Raw genomic sequence first — 20,059 nt, forward strand, 5'->3', positions numbered from 1 at the left:
AAATGAAAATGAACATTTTCACTCAAAATTCACTCCAATATCACTCTAAATTCACTCTTTTTTGTATTCACTCCTTCAAGAGTAAATATTTTCACTCGATTTTGTTTTGAGAGTATGCTGGTACCAGACTCTTATAGATCATCCCCTTTAAGGATGGAAATTGGCTAGGATTTTACCCCGGTCGTATCCTATGGAAGGGAAGCCAGCAAAATTAGCTCCATCACATGGAAAGGAAGCTGGCAAAGCAGCGTGACGTGCGTGCAGTACATGGGTGGAGATATGTACTGTGATAAGAAGGCTAGCCTGACATGCATAGTACGCACATTCGGGAGGATAATTATGATCGGGGCAAACACCACGCAGCGGGGTTTGCAAGTCACCTCACCCTATTTCGTATTCTATTTCAGGTTTGTTTGGAAATGATCTGAAAACTATATACCCCTAATTACAAGAAACAATCACGAAAAAATAATGACGGACCCCCTATATCAACGATCCCCTTTTTAGGGGGAGGTGTCCCCCGAATAGCCCTTCGAATAGTCTCCTCTCCCCCCCCCCCTCCCCCCTCCCCCTCCCCCTCCTCCCCCCCCCCCCCCCAAAAAAAAAAAGGTCGGTAACGCGCATGCGGTAAACAGATGACCTGCGTTGCCGGAAAGGGGGGGGGGGCACTTCGGGAAGCATTCATAATTATTTCTCATACACATTACAACACTTTTTATAGTATCATGATACTGAATAGGCCAGCCAGGATTAAGTGAACATTTTATTGTTTGGATGCGCTGGCAAGCACCATGTATTAGGATTGCATGCATGATCATGACAGCCTTATCTCATAAAATGATATACATTGTACCAGCAACATACCTGGGGTTAGTACATACAAATGACTTTTTTTTTAATGCGCGAAGTGGAACTATGAACTGGCTTATTCCAAGTGAATGAACGCGTCATACAAAATGATGTTAAAGGCTGTGTCACACCATAACGCGGGCTTGTGGCGAGGAGGTAGTTTCCAGCACGTAGAAGATTTTCAGCGGGCGAACAAGAATGTTTGCAATTTTCATTCATGCCTTGTCATACCGTACGGGGGAATTTCTGCGGCTTGACTTGCGAGGAAACAAATTTACTCCCCGGAGCTCTCCGCAGTTGGTCCGCACCTGACAGTACCTAGCGCGTAGTTGCCCGGAGGTGCTCACGCAAGTCCGATTTAACCGCAGCCAAGTTTTGAGCATGACCAAAACTTTTTCCGGGTGAGTCGCGGGAATGCCCGTAGAGGTCCACGCAGAACGCCAGTAGGAGACCCTTAGCGGCAGTACTTCCCAGGCAATTCCCACGCAGGTACTTCGTAGTCCCGTATGCAGCCAAGATAATGAAATTCTGTGAGATTTCAGCCATTCCATTACAGGAATTCCTTCACTGAGTTGTCAGCCCCCACGCGACTGGTACAAAGGTCACACAGTATACTCGCAAGTATAACGCGTCCAGCAAGTAAGACACATGCACTGACTCGCACAAATCCTTTTCCGCCCTCAGGAATGTCCGGTATGCTAGAAAATCCCTACACGTAACAAGCCCGAGTAGCTTGCCCGGGAAGGTGTGACAGGGCCTAAACACGGTTGCGGGTAAAAAAAAAATATGCGTGCGCACCTCCGGGCGACTACTTTTGAGATACATGCTAGGTACTGTCATGTGCGGATCATCTACAGGGACCTCCGGGTAGTCAAACTTGTTCTTTGCAAGTCGCACGCAAGGCTGGTGTGACACGGCCTTTATGATGCCACAGTCATGATACCCTCAGTCTCTCACTGAATTATACACGTATCTCAATCAGAATCAAATGGAACTTCTAGCAGTTTTCTTTCATGTTTGTTTGATTTTTGCGATGTTTTCTGACAGTAAATTTGAAAAGTGAGTGGTATTTTACTGTAATACAACGGCGACTTTAAGAGAAGAAGACATGCGGGAAAGCGTGCATTTTTCATATTCGTGGTAACTTGCGAAATTGTAGGTCCCCAACTTCATCCCAAACCGTTTATAAACGGATTTAAAATTTGCAGGATCTTGTCAGGTTGCATGCTTTTTCATTAGCGGCCGATATATCAGTCGTACATAGGCAGTTGATGCCAGTTCTGAACACCATAATTGCATGTTTTACATTTTACGTCTACGAATCAATGCTATATACATTGTAATAGGTGTGATGACGGAGTAGCCCGAGTTTATTATCATTATATCTAGTAGTTATTGTTTCATATACCAAGCCACTCTGTCTCTCAAACTGATACACATTCTCGGGGGGATTGTCTCTCTACAAGGATTTTCTTCACTGCTCCCAAACAATTACATGAAACACGTTTTCTCCGCAGTTTAAATCTTAACCAACAGTCAAATACTTCGAAGACATTCATTCTAAGACCTCGTGTGCTCATTGAACTTCAGCTGTAACAATAACTGACAAGATATTTTGATGAAAATGCTCACCCGATACCCTGGCAATACACCTCAACGCCTTTGTATCCAGTGGGGAAAAAGTCGCAATATGAATGAATCAGTATACTAGTAGTTGTCACAATATTATATGCTGTGTCACTGAAACAAACTTCCCAAACGGAGACCCAACGCACAGTCGTTCATACTACAATAATGTGGAAATATGGTTCATATGATACATGGTATATAATACAGGCACGTGTCTAGGTATTCTAATTACTGAAATTTAGGTTTCCCGCCAAATTTCTTCAAATTTGCGTTAAATCGAATTCATGAATAGGCGTTCAAGTTTAAACGATTTTCGTCAACATTCTGTATAGATACTCTCAAGGTTCGTTTTCATTCTTCCGCATTGAATTTTCTTTCATCATTCCTTTTAGACACGTTTTCAGTTAGAGAGAAACTCATTACGGAGTTGTCATTTAGTTTCGCGCTATAGCTGGATAGACGTTCAATTTCGTCACGAATACCAATTTCAATTTCATTGGCACATATAAATATGCACATTCGCACTTTGGAGCGTTTGAATTCAATCAGCACGAACAAATTCTATAACAGCATAATGATTTTCTTCTCTTCAAATTTTTCTGTTTTTCAATGTTTGGCATATGATTTCGTTCCTTTTCTTTAAATCCCAAAGCTTCATTTTAAAAGTTTATTGGAAACATATTTTTTTTTTATCACTCTTGTCACTCCAAACTTTTCCTCTAGTTTTATCCCTAACTGTATGTTTTTATCGATATAAAACTTACGGTATTCATTTTTATCTATTTTGTTTGTTTGTTTGCTTTTTTTTTCTTTAACATGTCCACGTCTGATACTACATTTGGACACCACCCCTGTTATAGCTTTTGGACCGTTTCCATGTCCACATATACCTATACGTTGCCACAATCGACCCAGTTGTACATGTCTGTGTTTTCCGAGAGCGTCGACAGTGAAGTATATCTTACCGGTTTTTAATGAATGCTTCAGCCAGCCCAGCTCTCTATTCGAGAAATACTGTACACGCAGAAATTTTCACGGTACATTAATTTTCATGTATTTTACGCTACTTCTGGCTGGCACGAATTCCAAAACCTGTGAAAATATCTTCACATGTTTCTCTGCATATTTTGAATAGGTTGACAATATTGTGCAGCGTGATTTCGAGTCAAGAACCGGCGAATACATGTGTGATCCTCTCAGCGCGAAAAATTAATCACGCGAAAATGTTGATGCTTATACAAGTGGGATATACAAAGTCATGTACATGTACTCTGCGCCTGCATAGTCGTGCATGAATGAAGGTATGGCGTTATACATTGACGCTGTTGCATTCGATGACGGATTGTCAGCAGAGGAAAGAGATATGTTATGTAAGGGAAAGGTCTTATTTCAAGGTAAATTAAGCTTTCATAATCTATTTAAACAGATAAAAAGCTAAAAAGAACATAATGCAGTAACGAAAAACGCTTCCCAAAAACTGTAAATGCCCAAACGCTGTAAATATGTGTAGCAAGTAGTCACTTTTAGTTGATCAACTGGAAGTGATGCTATCTTGTTGTTTCCCCCTTTGATAATATCGTCAAAAGTCCAATCAAAATATCTTTGTAACCTGTTAAAAAACGAACGTCAGATACTTACGTATAGGATGTGATCTTGTAAACTTCCGTCAGACGAGCCCAAGTTACGTTTTGTAGTCTAAGCGCTTCGATTGAAGTGTTGATGTCTCCAGTTCGAGTCTGGTGTTACCAGTTTACCGAGCTGATTTTCCCGCCAACTGACTCCCATGTGATAAATACAAACACACACACACACACACACACACACACACACATGCCTTGAAATACATCGGAGTATACCCCGGGAAATCATACCAGCACATAATCATAATCATGCATGATAGGCTACATTTTTCTTCTTTTTTTTCGCCATCTGCGAGTCACGTGATCCTTATGTGATGACATGGTGTAACGGTAGAGATCATGATCATGTTTCCTTGTAAGATGATCAACTCTCAGTCGAAAAGTGAAACGCTGCCGCTTGGTATTGTGTGAATTTGAAGGAGTGCGCCAACTAGCGGTCATCGAGTAAAGTTTCCAGGTGAGCTGTACTTTCCCTTTCGTTTGTATACAATTGTAGTTTGCTTGTGTGAGAAAAAGACAGGCTAAGACAAGAAAGAAGGAATTTTCTGTAAAGAATAATGAGTAAATCTAAGAATTGGTGCAGTGCCTTAAACTACACCAATAGATACACCAAAGTAGCCATCAGCAGGTATTATTTCGATTTCCAAAAGATCCAGGATAGTAGTAAATGTGGTACTGTATAGAGCTCAGTGAGGGAGAGTAATAGTTGACTGCATGTGACTGTCTTTTTACACTATATCCGTCGTGGTTTTTAAGCTTTCGGTGATTTATCTACTATAGATGTTTCGCTGTCTGTGGACGGCGACACATGAGTCCATGCATCCCGATTTCCAATATAGAAAAAAAAATATGTCAGTTTGAATGGGATATATCTTGAAGTACGAACTTCTTTATCAACTTCGTCGTATAGCTGTCACACGCGCGCTCGTTGTAGTTCTCATATACCTATAAGTAAAAGTCATGGACGACCAATCCGAGCCCCATCACTTTTCGTCTGAAAATAATGAAGTTAATCAAGAAAAAATAAATGTAAAAAGACATTAAACAAGCCTGTAAGCAAAGGTAATCATGTATGGTCGATGAGGGTGAATCCCCCTATAAACAAAATATAGTACATCTAACCTGGAGGCTGGATACGCTTTCTTTTACATTTAGGGGGACAACTTCTTTTTTAGGGGCGTAAATTCAGGGGAAAAATACATTTTCAGAGTTTAAACCACTCACATGCAGTCTTTCGTGAAGAACCGGGGAACGGACTTTGAAGACTGAGACCCCCCCCCCCCTTTGCAAATTTCTGAACTGGAATGAAATAAGTGAGTTAACTTAGATAACTTATATGAAACATAAAAGACATGTGCACGGTATGTGGAGTATTTTCTAGAGGTGTGAAATCTAGCTTTATAGGAACCATGTGGCGGATTCGTCTTCTACACAAAGTTCGCTCTACTTTAGTTTTTCATATTCATGTTCTGAATCATGTTCTGAATGTTTTGAGTCCTCAAAGGATTTTTCGTTGGACCTACGGAGAGCAGCGTACCAAAATCCTACTGTAGAAGAATAGTGATGTATACTATTGCGTAAACCTGGTGTACAGTAGCGTACTTAGTACTTTGCATAGACTTTTGCATAAACTGCCTGTGTTTGTGCCCTTTGCTGCACATGAAAAGTTCACAAATAGATAAATAAACATATTTATTTTTTTCCGAAACTCGCAAACTCATTTATGTCGCTGGGCGTTACGTAGGCCGACGTAGCCACAACGTAGGGTAACGTAAGCTCGGGTGTATACCGGGTAGGTAACACAAGGCACCTCTCCGCAAACCCGGTGTGAAAGCCTTTTAATGCACGTAAAATTAAGTCTTTCGTGTTCTATAAGCATCCTTTCTTTACAACGTGTGATGACTCGATCTTCAAAAATAAGTATGACATGAAAAGAAGTATTCTTATACAAGCTGAAATATTCAAGTGGCCCTTGCAGGATTGTGACATATTGAAGTGTAAACAATTCTCCGACAATGATAATACATGTAATAACACTAATAGTAGACAAGAGCCATGTTTTGCAACAGGGGGAAAAATCAAGGCAACACATGTACTTTTATTTCCTTATGTAGATTAACATACATAAATATGATTTGATATTACTTTTTAGTACCTGAAAAAAATCGTGGATATAACAATATGAATGTTTTATAGGTTTTTCTTGTACACTTTTCTAACCTTCTTTTTTTATGGTCTCCTAAGCCATCGTCCAGTATAAAAAGTCAACGATGAAATTGTTTTACTACATCAAAGATAACCAATTATGAGTTGACAAAGTCATCAAGTCTTCCACAATTTATCTGTATGGTTGCTACCGTTATAAGTATTTGCTGAAAACACTAGAAACTTAACCTGTTCCATACAGGAACCTGGTGACCTGTGTATGAGAAGTCTATGGGGAATTAGGAATTCTGTATGGAACGGGTTAAAAAACTCCAGAAACATTACAAGCATAACTTCGGTAATTCGAGTCTGATTTTGTTGAAACTTTTAACTTTCCGTTCACCTTACTGTAAGTGAAGTGAAACATGGTGTCACTCCTCACTGTGCTAATAAGTTCGTTCAAAAGAAATTCTCTGCGTTCTCGTCGGCCCAATCCACAAACATCTGTGCGTCGGCAATCACCACCCTCATCAGCGTGTACACATCCTCCATGGCGCTGTGGGGGTCCTTTGGAGCAGAACCCAGCTTGCGCAGGTAGATGTCGCGTAACTTGCACGATATGTACCTGTGAAGGACGTAGGGACTGCCGTTCAGCTGGATGTCTGCAGTAGAGCGTCCTCCGTGGCGGATCGTACTGAAGTGCCTGAATGCAGGCACAGTGTCCACGCTCAACACGTCGGGGTCCAGGTGGAGTGACAAGCCTTGGAGTTCGGTGCGGATCACGAGGAAGTCAAACTTGTCGCCGTAGTGGGCCACCAAGCACACAGGTTTCTCCTGCCTGCCTAGGAGGGCATTCACTGCATCCACGGCGTGTTTATCGAACACCATCTTCTTACTCCCGCGCAAATCTTTGTTGTGCAGCCCAGTCAACTTGCTGACACACGCTTCGATCTCCTTGTCGGGATCGAAGCAGAGACTCAGGGTGTCCACGATCCTTGGCAGCTTGAGGCTCTCTGGCGCGACGCGTTCACCGGTTCCGGTTGGGACCACGCCAGCGTGAGCCGACAGCAGGGCTTCACGATGTACGACGGCAATGCTTAACTCGGTTATCTTCGGTTCGGCCAGACCCGTAGTCTCAAGGTCCAGGAAGGCGAAGCTTTTGATCTTTTCTTTCATCACACTGTCTACGTCCGCCATTCTGCAAGGAACGACACAATCAAAGGACAAATTTGCAATGAGTTCATCATATACAATATTACCAAACTTTTGGCACAATATCCATTTCTTAACCTTTTACGTGAACATGCACTGAATGTTGCCAAGCTTTTTTTTATCACTATTCAGTGATCCATCGTAACTTCACCATGTTGTAAAGTTAGCCGGGGCCCCCTCCAATGTAGCAATATCGTCTCCAACGGGAAAGTCACACAATAGGAACGAGGGGAATTTGTTAATCTTTATGGTAGTCATTGACATTCAGAGAGCCTTGCCAATACGTGAAAAAAAGCACTTCAGCATGCGTGCCAATCAGTGAACAGGAGAACAGCCATTGGCTAAAGTGAGTGACCCGTGGTTAAATGAAATAAGTTTAATTGACTCAACTCAGCTCACGAGTAATCAGTTAAGGTTAATCAGCCCTTTGACAATTCCCCACAAGGAAACCCCCTTGTGGCAAGAGATGGGCCAACCACAAAATTTGTCCCACCAACTCGGACTAGACTCATCAGGAAACGAGAGCTTGCAGTACACTATCTTCTATGCACAAAGCCTGAATTCTTGACACATAGGTGAGCTGTATATAATAATTAAGACCCATTTACCATCAGTATTCCGCCTGCGGTGATGGTTGATGATATGTACTTGGTGATGCATATACACATCTGCAGATCCAGCACTCCACCTTACAATGCCTTGCTTTACACTGATGGCAACTTGCCTCTCTAACCTGCCAACAACCTGTCTACACAAGCCTGTCTAGGTTCTGGTCTCATACCATGTAACATTATCATTTTGATATTCAGGAATGGTGATATATTACTTGGCCAACGCGCAAACATCTAATGCACACGCTGCACGCGCACACCATCTTTCTCCCACGACGTACAATTTGCAAAAATTTACCTTTTTCGTGAGGGGCAAACTCAAGTTCAAATCCCTACGAGGTCGTTAGTCCAGTCAAGCCATGCTCTTGCTGACAGGTCTCCTGCTTTGTTTTTGTTTTTAAATCAAAATGTACCGCTTTTTATGAATTTTAGAACCATTGAAATATAACAGAATGCTGCAGCATTATGAGATTGTATTTTGGTTTCGTTCTTTTGTAGTTTAGTTTTGTTTTGCTTAATTTTAGAATGTAATTCTATTTTGTTTTGACTTTAGAAGCAGAATAAATGCAAGCAAAGAAACACAACTTAGTCCTCATTATTTTAACGACCGTGGAAACAGCGAGCTAGCTTTCATAACATCTACAATTTTTGCTACCATGCTATTGCGACATCCATTGTGCACAAGGGCAGATTAGCATGAACACACACTCGCCCCGATGTCGTCCTTTCCACCTCCATAGGGAACTGACACTTCAATATACGTTATTGACTGGGTATACATTATTATGATACCCAAGTCCCGATATGGTAAGTTGTGCTGTAAGAAGAGAAATGACATGTCCAATCACAATGGACGCTGGACAGTTGCTGGATGAAATTGTGTTCTTTCTCTCTATTCTATAGACTAAATCATGTGCCGGTTTTCAATGATCATTACAATAATCACAATAATGATTATCGACCAGTGGTATAAACGTGATGAGCATATCATGGAGTGAGAAGGCTGGCCCAGCTCGAGTATATCGGAGAATCCTGGTAATGAATTGTGTAGAACTTTATCACTGATCTCTATGAAAGTACACACACAGCCGAACTTCCAAAGAATATGGACTGGAGTCGAACGCTCCCGACAAGCGTATGCTTCGATGCACATATTGGCGCTCAGTGTATGAAGATCGAGTCAATCGGGCGCCCGTGTTTTCCCAGCATGCTAACCATGCTAACTGGTCTTTAAATGGGCGAGTCATCAACATAATTGTGAATGACAAAGAGCACATTGCTGATATTAAAACCTCATTTCTTCATCATTGTGATGATAATCTGTATACCTTGCTCAACATGATACTTGATTTATACAACAAAGAGGTTGGTGTCAAAGGTTAATTCTAACACTTGCTCACATAGAAATCATTTTTAGCATTTCCTTGCAATAATTTCTCATAATCAATCGTCAAATTACCCTTTTATGAAAACAAAAAACATAATTTAACCTTTAACCACTCCTGTCAAATGCAATTGATTCAACCAAATAACGCACAACTCCATGTGACTCGAATAATCGTGTGTATCTATGAATTGTTAGCCACTGTTTACCATTGGGAGCAATGATTAAAAATGATCGAGTTCTAGTTGATGCATAGGCCTAAAGTTGAATCACAAAACATCCTCCCCACAAAAAAAAAATTTACATTAAAATCATACAATGTAAGGAGATATTACTGTATAATTTTGTTAGTAAAGCATAAACTGTTAACGGTTTATTCTATAAAAGCGATTTTGATACCCCCCCCCCCAAAAAAAGGAGAAAAAATTAAAGTATTTTAAAAATCTTCTCTAGAACCAGACGTGATAGAGCAAAGTTAATACTTTGAGTTAGTACATTGGCGACTGTAGTTTCAAGTTTGTTCATGGCGGAATCAGGGGTGCCCCCCTTGGGACCCAGGGGAGGGGGTGGGGAGGGGTCCTAATGGGGCCTAAATTGTACATTTCCATCTTCTTCTTGAAAACCCCAACACCGATTTTCACCAAACTTGGCAGGTAGCATCTCTAGGGGGATAGGATCTCAATTTGTTAAAATGGGCAACATGCCCCACCCAGGGGGTCCTCAGGGGGAAGGAATCTTGAAAAATCTTCATCTCTATAACCAGACGTGTGATAGAGCTAAGTTAATACTATGAGTTAGTAGATTAATGACTGCAGTACCAAGTTTGTTCATGGCAGATCCAGGGGTGCCCCCCTTGGAGCGGGGTGGGGGTTGGGGAGGTCCAAATGGGGCCTAACTGGCACATTTTCATCATCATCTTGAAAACGTCACGATGGATTTTCACCAAACCTGGCAGGTAGCATCCCTAGGAGGTTAGTATCCCAATTTGTTAAAATGGGCACTGTGTCCCACCTGGAGGCCCCAAGGGACCCAAATCCCTCAAAATCAAGGAATCTTTAAAAACCTTCTCTAGAATCAGAAGTGATGGAGCTAAGTTAATACTATGAGTTAGTACGTTAATGACTGTAGTTTGTTTGATAGCAGATCCAGGGGTGCCCCCTTTTTTTTCAGGCAGGGGGGAGGTCCAAATTGGGGCCTAAATTGTACATTTTCATCTTCTTCTTGAAAACCTCATGAGGGATGTTCACCAAACTTGGCAGGTAGCATCCCTATGGGGTTAGGATCTCAATTTGCTAAAATGGGCACTGCCCCCCCCCCCCCCATCCCCCAAATTAAGGAATCTTTAAAAAAAGAAAGAAAAAGAAAGGTGTCTCTAGAACCAGAAGTGACAGAGATAAAATTGATACTATTGGGGGGGGGGAGGGGGATCTGAATTTGGGCCGTAATTGTACATGTTTATCTTCTACTTGAGGATGCCTGGTCAAATTTTGGTAGAGCTGTGAATAATTTAGATTAGTGACTGCATGAAAGGTGAACTTGCGATACTCAGGTGAGCGCTAGACCCGCGGGTCTCTTGTTACATTGGTCGTTTCTATTCCTAATTCACAATTTAGAACTATATTGAAGCACTATAAAGCTGTTTTTTTTTTTCATCTGCAAATGGCAATATAGTGGGTTTAAATGCAAGTCAAACTTGTTTTGATAATCCATGATCAACGAGTAAACCTGAATATACATGTAACGTGCATTCACTTTTAAGTGTTATAAACCAAAACAAGAGTCAGTATTCTCTGCACTCTCCAAAACAGTTTTACACTTTTTTGGTTCCTTTATTTCTCAAAATATGAGGATCCCTCACTCTCTCTCTCTTTTGTGGCCATTTCTGCATTTTTCCACCCCCTTTTTTTTTTCTTATGAAACAAGTCACGCTTGTAGGCCTGCAATGTAACTTTTACACTCCCTGCCGGCAGGAAAACATCCTGAAGACCAAACTTTTGAGACGATCCCTGAATGATTCCTTTTTAGTTTCTTTGAAGGACAATGTCACCCAAATGTGTGGATTGAGTGAATGCAGCGATATTTGATAGTAGAACCCATTAGTAAAAGTTGGAGGAAAATCGGACAACCCGTTCAAAAGTTAAACATTTTTAAAGTTTCAGTGCCGCCATCGCTGGACGAGAAGACTACCACAGTTTGTGACGTCGCTGCCAGAAAACTATAAAATGTAGATAGAATGCAACATATATTTATTTTTCTAGCAAAATCTTAACGAGTGTTGACTTAACTCAGTTAAGCAGGGGGATGATATCATTAGGCCTACCCTTAACTCCTGTCCGTGACGAGTCGAGGGAATGCGTATTTTTTATTTTATTTTTTAAATTGTGGAATTCTCTCAATATTTTCTTTATATTGTTGTACATACGTGACATCACAACTGTAGTAGTCTTCGATCGCTGCACAGACATTTTTTTTTTTAGAAATTCATAACTTCGTGTAAAACCGATTGTCCAATTTTCCTCAAACTTCCACTGATGCGTTGTATTGCTGCATTCACTCAATCATCACACATCATTTGGGTGAACTTGTCCTTGAACAAAAACGATCAAGGAACTGGCCAGAAGTGAGGAACTGAGGAGCTGGGACTACACAGAGAGATAAACACTCTGTCCAGAGCCAAATCTGGGTGCAACTATGGCCGATAAGGAATATGGGAGTTGCGATGAGTCATCCAAACTGTGTTCACATCTGCACACTGGTGTACACTTTCCTATCTGTCACTATTTCTTTCCATACAACGATGCAAAATACAAAGTATCCATATATATTTCATTTACAATTTGTACACCTGTACAGGCATTTGGCTTTCATTCAGAATAGCATCACTAGATCAGCCACTTGTCTGATCACGAGTGTCATTGGTCCGTGGTGCGTACACGTACTACACTGACCGTTCCCACTCTTCCTTTTACATGGGATAAAAAAGCCTGTGACTTGTTCACACACGCACCAGCAGCACTCAACAGCACTCACAAAGAAAAAGTCTTGCATAATGGAAACTGCTAAATCACCACAGAAATAATATGATCATGACACAACTACTAGTATTTATAATTATAAGCAATAACGCATTATGCTCCAGCAGTCCTGCACATCAGGATTAGTGACAAACTGGGTATTCTTATAGCGAGACCCTGGTATTCCCTGGTATTCCATAACTTTACTGCTGCTGTTCTAACTTAATCTCTTTTATAGGGGAGGAACCATGCTATTCAACTATACAAAACAATTATGCAAGTTACCAGAATAATTTCAGATAGTTGAAAGGAGGTAGACGTACGATTTCTTACCCGTACTGTAAGAGGGGGAAAATATCACCTGTCGTGATGGATCGCTGGTATAATATTTATGTGCGTGCGTGCGCCTCTATACTCTTTGCTCAAAACCACATCCAGCTGACGGGTAGGTCATTTTTCTCGGAATTGTGGGAGAAGTTTGGTTATCTCCACTCCAATTTCAGGGGCGGACGAGTCAAACTTGTGAGGGTTAGTTTTCCTAAATGAATCAGTGAATTTATCCAGAAACTTTTAAAAGAAAAGTGAAATACGAAAATTATGGGCCTTCTCTTTTGGGGGGGGGGGGGGGGTGGGGTTCACATCTATAGTACAATTCAAATACGTATACACACACAATGTACTGGCGTAAGAAAAAAAAATGCTCTACAGTTCTACGCAGGAAACAAAAATGGCATCTTGCCGGGCCCCCACGCAGTCATAACAGTCTCCAGTAATAAATTTCACACGCTTGACAGTGAGACAAGCATGCAGGCCCCTGCGTACATAGCCTTATGTCAAGGCCCTCTCGCTGTATGGGTATATGGTAAAGAGAGCCCAGCCGAGCGCAAACCTTCGGAATAACGAACGTGTGTATAGCATATCGTCCATTTCCGTATCTGTATTGTCGTCATTGTTTCACACGCCATGAAGACCACTCTTGGTCTGAAGCTGATGCACATTTTTGGAGCAATGTCTCGATCTCTTACAGAATTTTCTATACTGCACCAAAGCTATAGAACAATCAATAAGTCAATTCAAACGCAGTATAAAGACAGTGTTATGAGGCCTCATGAAGGCCTAATTATTGAACTTCATACACTGTCGTGCACTGCCCGGTATACAGTTTGTTTTTATTTGATTTCGTCGTGTTGACCTATGTAAAGGGATGTCCGCTCAAAGCTGTTCAAATCCAGGAGAAAAAGTGCTGTAATACTGGCAACTGATGTGATTATATCACGCTTTGTCATTCAAACAAACTTTTATTAGTGGAAAATTGAGCCAAAAAAAAAAAAATGGGATTCCATCGGGATGGAATCCCATTTTTTTTTTTTTTGCTCAGTTTTCCACTAATAAATGTTATTCATTTCTGGTCAGTTTTTCTGTTTGCGTTTGTTTCTAACAAACTTCTCAAACGGAGACCCAATGCATAGTCCTTCATATAAAAATTGAAAATCGAAGCTATAGGTAGTAAGCACTACACGACACCACACTGTCTTTGCAGTTCTCCAAGATGAACGATTTCTGGTACGTGCACTTGTTACGTAAACAAAAGAGGTGCACTGCAATCATATTCCATTTCTTCAATTATACGATATCCCAGTCACAAGCGTGTTCTAGAAACATCCTTGAAATAATAGAGGTGCAAAAAGACCCTGTATCGTCAGGTTTTGCTGGGTCAATCGAAATTATGTCATCCCAGTCAACAGTAACGTCAGTGCATTAAAACGAACTTCAGATACTTACGTGTAGAATTGGATCTTGTAAACCTCTCGTGACGACGAGCCAATATTTTGCGTTTCGACTGAGATGTTCAAAGTTCTGTGCAGGTGGTGTCACAGTGCCTCCTGCGTTTTCCCGCCAGCGGACAGGAACGTGACATGTGATCAATTAAAGAAAAAAAAAATCATAGAAAATGTGTTTATGCATGTTTTGAATTACCCGCACATAGTTCTACCAGTAATCATAAATGTGCAATGATATGATATCACATTTCGCCATCCGCAGGAAGAGGGGGTATCACTAGCGATTCGCACATCATTATAATGTTGTTTGATCAGTAACAAAGAATAACACTGAAAGTCTTCGATCTTTGTTTCGTAGTTCTGCTTTTTTTTTCTCGTGTGTGTGTGTGTGTGTGTGTGTGTACTCTCCACATAGAGACGGATAACATGCAAGAGTTTCACTTGGTAGGATGAAAGTACTGAGTAGGAAGGAAAGCTGAAATAATAGATGCTCGCGCCAAATGACTGTTTACATTGAAAAGCGGAAGGAGAAAGTGAGTCTTGTCGGTCGCGGCCGCCATAAAGTACTGTATTACATTGCTGGAAAATAAAATAGTTTAATCAAGGAGGCTGGCCTAGTACCTCCTTGGTTGAATTAGGGTGAAAGGTATACTAGAATATTACTATTGCTTATTGTCTGTGTTGACAGTAGGCATACAGAGACTGACATTAAAAGTCAGTCACATTTTTATGTAGGAAAGGTATTGACGTAATTTCTCTGATCACGTTATTTATTTGGGGCATCAAATTGTTCTACGCTTTCGGTGTTACCATCAGCTTTATAGATACAACAATTACTTGGATACGGACAAAGCTTTCCAAGGTCGAGATTGTCGCTATCAATATCCACTCGTGCTAGAATGAAATTTTCGCCACTCTGTTGGCTGATCTGTGATAGCACAGTGTTTTGTGGAATGGATTGAGAACGCAAAGGGAGAATATTATTCAAAAGCGCTATAATGATACACAATCCGCATTTTTTCACCATCGCGTATAAACCCGAGCAAATAAGCTGGAATAGGCCTACGGCCCTGAAATATTGATGCATCTGTATGCATTTTTTTTCCTCCCGCCCCAAGTTACCTCCTGCCGCTGGGGAAAAAAAAACCGCGACATCTACATCAGTGACACTGATGGGGGCGCATCATCAGTGGACGCAACTACTGGTACTAGTATGTCACTGTCTGGCAAGTGTGACTGCGATCTTTGTATACCAACGCGTGGGATTTGTCAAAAGAGCTACGTGATAGCGAAGGGAATATTTGGGGGCTATGTCCAGACGCCAACAAGTACGGAAGATCTAAAAATTAACAACGAAGATGGAGGGATAAAAACAAGAACAAGAACAACAACAACAACAACAACAACAACAACAACAACAACGTTCTTCTGACCGCCATTATTATTCGGATTGCAATTCGAAAGAAATAAAAAGTTGCAGTGTATTTATGGCCGTTTTTTTCCGGCAAGAATCGTGGCGCCGCCGACGAACGGCCTTCTCCGAGAAGGCCGTTCGTCGGCGGCGTGATTTCCCGCAGCAAGTATAGCCTACTGGTGATTTGCCAAGGCGCCTTTAAGACACAACGGATTTAAAATTTTAAGGGGATTTATTATTATTATTATTATTATTTTTTTTTTTAGGACGATACAAAATCTCTTCAACGCGTGTCAGGCCTATACAACTCCACTAACGGCGGTTTTGATATTTGATTTACCTTCATTGTCGATATGTTTCATTGAAAATTAGTCAGAATGTATATCGTGGTTGTTTGTTTCATGTTTTCTTTGTTGTTGATTTGTTGTTATCCTAGAGTTTGGTCTGATAAAACTTCATTTTGAAACAATATTTTTCATTTTCATATTAGAATAAGCCAAACTATTATATTCAGTAGACACCAGATAGCTTACAAAATTAATGCTAAAACATCAAACTTTTGCTGTTGAAGGGGGACGCTTTTGCTCCCTGGGGTGATGTTGACGCGCCGCAAAATCTCGCGCCTAGATGCTCTCCGACCCTGGCATCTCTCTGCGAACCGGCATTCAATTTCTACACTTCTTAGGGTGGGATTTCACGGAGCACGCGAACGATATGCGAAGGACGCGAATGGCAAACTCCAGCATTCGTATTTTAGTCTGCAAAAGATCGCCAAACGAACGTGAGGGTTCGGAAGCGTCGTCAATTGTTCGCAAATGTCGTTTTTACTTCGGCGAGAATTTCAAAAAAGTGTGAAATTTTTTACCGACCTTTTCCGCACACTTGGTCGTGATTTGCTCGTGAATTGTTCTCGAAAGTGTCTTTAAAGCCTCGTCATATGCGCAAGACCTTCGCAAGACACGCGCGATGTTCGCAAAATGTTCGTGAAACCCCAAACAGACTCCGAAACTTTGGAGAATGTCTCACGTATTTTACGTGAAATCTGCGAAGTTTTTCCGATCATTTTACGACGTAATCGCAAACTGTTCGCGTACCTTTTGAGACATTCTCGCGAACGTTTAGCGCACGTTTGGGGGATGTATGACCTATATGCTTTCTACAAATAGAAATCGTAGCATACATCTAAACATCAAACATTTATGAACAACTATAGTAACAAAAGAAATTAATGATAGCAAAGAGAAAGAAATGTTTGATATACAAAAAAATCGCAGAATACACTTAAAATTAATTTTAAGTATGTAAAATTTCATTTGAATTATAGAGATTATGATTGTGTTCGAGGAACTGCAAAAAAAAATCAAATGCTTTACTAGTGGAGATAGGTCCTATGGAAAAAAAAATGTAGGCAAGCACACGATAGAGAAATGAGAGAAAAAGAAAGGAGAAATAGAGGAAAGAAAAAAGATCAACTCAAGACAACTTCTACCTCTCCTTGGGTACATTTTCTCCCATGATTATTGAAAATTTTTCGTTGTTCGCATTTCCGTCGCTTGTTCTTCGTGTACGTAACATGCTGTACTTTAGCAATGATACACACGACATTCGCACATACGTCGTGGAAACTTCGCACAAATTGCGCAAGAATGGTTTTCGGCTTCATTGTCGGAACACATTCGGAGAAAAACTTTTCCGAATGTTGGATCTTGTCATTCGCGTCCTTCGCAAATCGTTCGCGTGCTCCGTGAAATCCCACCCTAAAAGGCGCATGTGTGTGTATGTTTATACGTGTTGATGTGATTCTAGCAATTGCCACGGAAACAGAATGCCAGCAGTGATTACCATTTCACAGTTAGTAAGATATTTTGTTAGTATTGTTCAAGTTTGTATCTTTCATCTTTCTATGTCTATTTTCTAATTTTCTTTGATGCATGGAATCCAGATATGAGAGGTTACTCCGGAAAGCTCGTCTGGCAGACCTGTCGGACATCGCCGCCCACCGCTGCATCTACGAGACGGGGAATGACATCCACGGTCGACCCATCATCGTCTTTGTGGCGAGAAACTTCCCAGCACATTCCATTGACCTCAACAAGGTTTGTGCCCTCTCGACAGTATTCCTTGATGAATTCGTAAAAATTTACAAGTGTTGTGTATACATAGAAAGGGACGTAGATAGTAGATGAATTATTGTATGAACACCTGTAATCTTTTTATCATAATCCTTGCAAATCACATACACTTACACACACATGCATACATACAAACATTCCATCTTCCCCGCTTTGAGGCCATATAATATCATTGAACATGTTCATTTGTAGGTATATGTGTAGTGTACATTGGCTGAAAGAAGATAGATACTGCTATCAGAAATTGTTGTTATATTATGTTTTCCTATGCTGTCCATTGAAATGTCAGTTACCACAACTCAATGGTTTATTGTCGAGCCCACCGGAGGTAAGGGGGGAGACTACGGGATCGCCTGCTGCGTCTGTCTGTCAGTCGTCCATCCGTAACGCCTCAAAAACTTGAATAATTCTCTACTGAGGGTTTCAATTTCAATCAAACTTGGAAGGAAGAGTGGTTATACAAAGTAACACATTTTACCAAACCTGAAGGTCATCTCAAGGTCAAAGGTCGCAGGCACGGGTCAATGAACTTTAGGGCCCAATGTTAAGTTTTTACGGCGCGTTTTGATTATGTCTCATAACTTTTGATCCATATGTCCGTTTGTGACCAAACTTGGCTAGTAAATGTCCCTTAGGGAGTTGAAGGTCACCACAAGGTCAGAGGTCATAGGCGGGGTCAATGAACTTCCGGGAGTTAGAAAAAATTAATTTCTTGTACGCTAATGGGCGAGACACATTTTGGCACTTGCCTTGTTAATGTCAGTCATCACAACTGAATTGTTTTGGGGAAGTAACCATTCATATCCATTCATTTTCTTGCCGCCATATTCCAAAATGGCTGCCATTGTCATAATTATTTTGTTTTAAAAAATGGTAATTTCAGAAAGAAAAGTCAACAGATTTGTACATAAATTGAAAAATAATGGTTAAAATCAAAAAATATATTTAGATTGCATTAACTCTAGAAATTGTTTCTTCGCAAATTTTCAAGAAAAAAGAATGCTAATAAAGGTAATTGCAACCATTTTCCAAAATGGCTGTCATAGATGCCATTTTTCTTTTATGAAGATGTCCTTACACCGGAAGAAGACAATTTTTTTTTGCGCAAGTTGACAATTATATACAGAGAAGTTTAGACATTGAGCCATCATAAGCTGTGTTCTCAATGGCTATTTCAGCTATTTGTCAAAATAGCTACAATACACTCTTCTTTTTGTTTTGTCTTGAAAATTTGCTTAACTTCAGAAGGAGAAGAGAGCAAAATACTCACAGAGACATTATATAATCTGAAATATGGTGTCAAAGAAATCATTTGAGGAACAACTAAAATAAACCAGGCAAATGTTTAGCGATTATATATCACCAATGATGAATGCAAATTTCAGGTGGCAGACATGAAAAATTTCCGAAAAATAAACTGAAATATGGTGTTAAAGAAATCATTTTAGGAACAACTAAAATAAACCAGGCAAATTTTTAGCGATTATATATTACCAATGATGAATGCATATTTCAGGTGGCAGACATGAAAAATTTCCGAAAAAGAGTAATATGAATATCCAGGGATAATGGCGCCATGTATTAAATTTGACAGTAACACCATATCATTGAATATATGGGACGATATGAAGTGTATCTATTCTAAAATGTAACTTCCTAAATATTTTTAAGACAGATACGAAAAAAATGGCCTTTCATTTTACGAAAAAAGTTAATTAACTTGCTATGCTTCCATAAAACACATACCTTTGATATCCATACTGTTAGCCGTCACACGCGAAATGCTGCAATTAGAACTAAGCTGAAAACATGAATTTAGAACTAACCCATCAATGAAACTTTTTTTAAAAATTTAATTTCTTTGAACACCAGATTGCATTAGATGTAATGGCTGTTTAGCAGTGTTCTACTGCTTTCTCCTTCTGGAATGAGCAAATAGAAAAAAAAGGAGTGTGTGGAAGCCATTTTGACAAAGAGCTGTCATAGCCGTTGGGGACGATGTTTAAATGGTGGCTCAATATCTTCATTTCAAATTCAAATTCAAATTCAAACTTAAATTTATTTGAATGTCTTTTGTCAATTTGCACAAGAAATTGTATTGTCTTCTTCTGGCATTATCATATTTTCAAGAAATAAATAGCATCTATAGTAGCCATTTGGAAAATGGCTGCCGTGGTCGTTGATGGTGTCATTGTAATGACCTCATATATTATTTTCTTTTGAATATGATTTTCAACATATGTACAAA

General features: G+C 40.3%; 2 protein-coding genes across 2 annotated transcripts in view; one reads left to right on the top strand and one right to left on the bottom strand.

Annotated features, from left to right (window-relative positions):
• LOC139725610 (protein GDAP2 homolog) overlaps positions 1–20,059 on the top strand; it is a 70,179-nt gene that overhangs the window by 44,042 nt on the left and 6,078 nt on the right. Inside the window, exon 9 of the mRNA XM_071636700.1 lies at positions 17,622–17,775. Within this exon, the coding sequence (XP_071492801.1) occupies positions 17,622–17,775 (154 nt within the window). The remainder of the gene's footprint in view (positions 1–17,621; positions 17,776–20,059) is intronic.
• LOC139725635 (three prime repair exonuclease 2-like) lies at positions 6,723–7,460 on the bottom strand. Its single transcript, XM_071636726.1, has one exon. The coding sequence runs from the start codon at positions 7,458–7,460 to the stop codon at positions 6,723–6,725; it is 738 nt and encodes a 245-aa protein (XP_071492827.1).

This window comes from Diadema antillarum, unplaced genomic scaffold (genome assembly GCF_040938485.1).
Source record: "Diadema antillarum isolate AM-2024a unplaced genomic scaffold, OU_Dant_1.0 seq00000053_RagTag, whole genome shotgun sequence".
Classification (NCBI taxonomy): domain Eukaryota; kingdom Metazoa; phylum Echinodermata; class Echinoidea; order Diadematoida; family Diadematidae; genus Diadema; species Diadema antillarum.

What these genes read in the sequence shown, in the direction of transcription:
- LOC139725635 (XM_071636726.1), bottom strand. Translation starts at nt 7,460, where the DNA reads ATGGCGGACGTAGACAGTGTGATGAAAGAAAAGATCAAAAGCTTCGCC.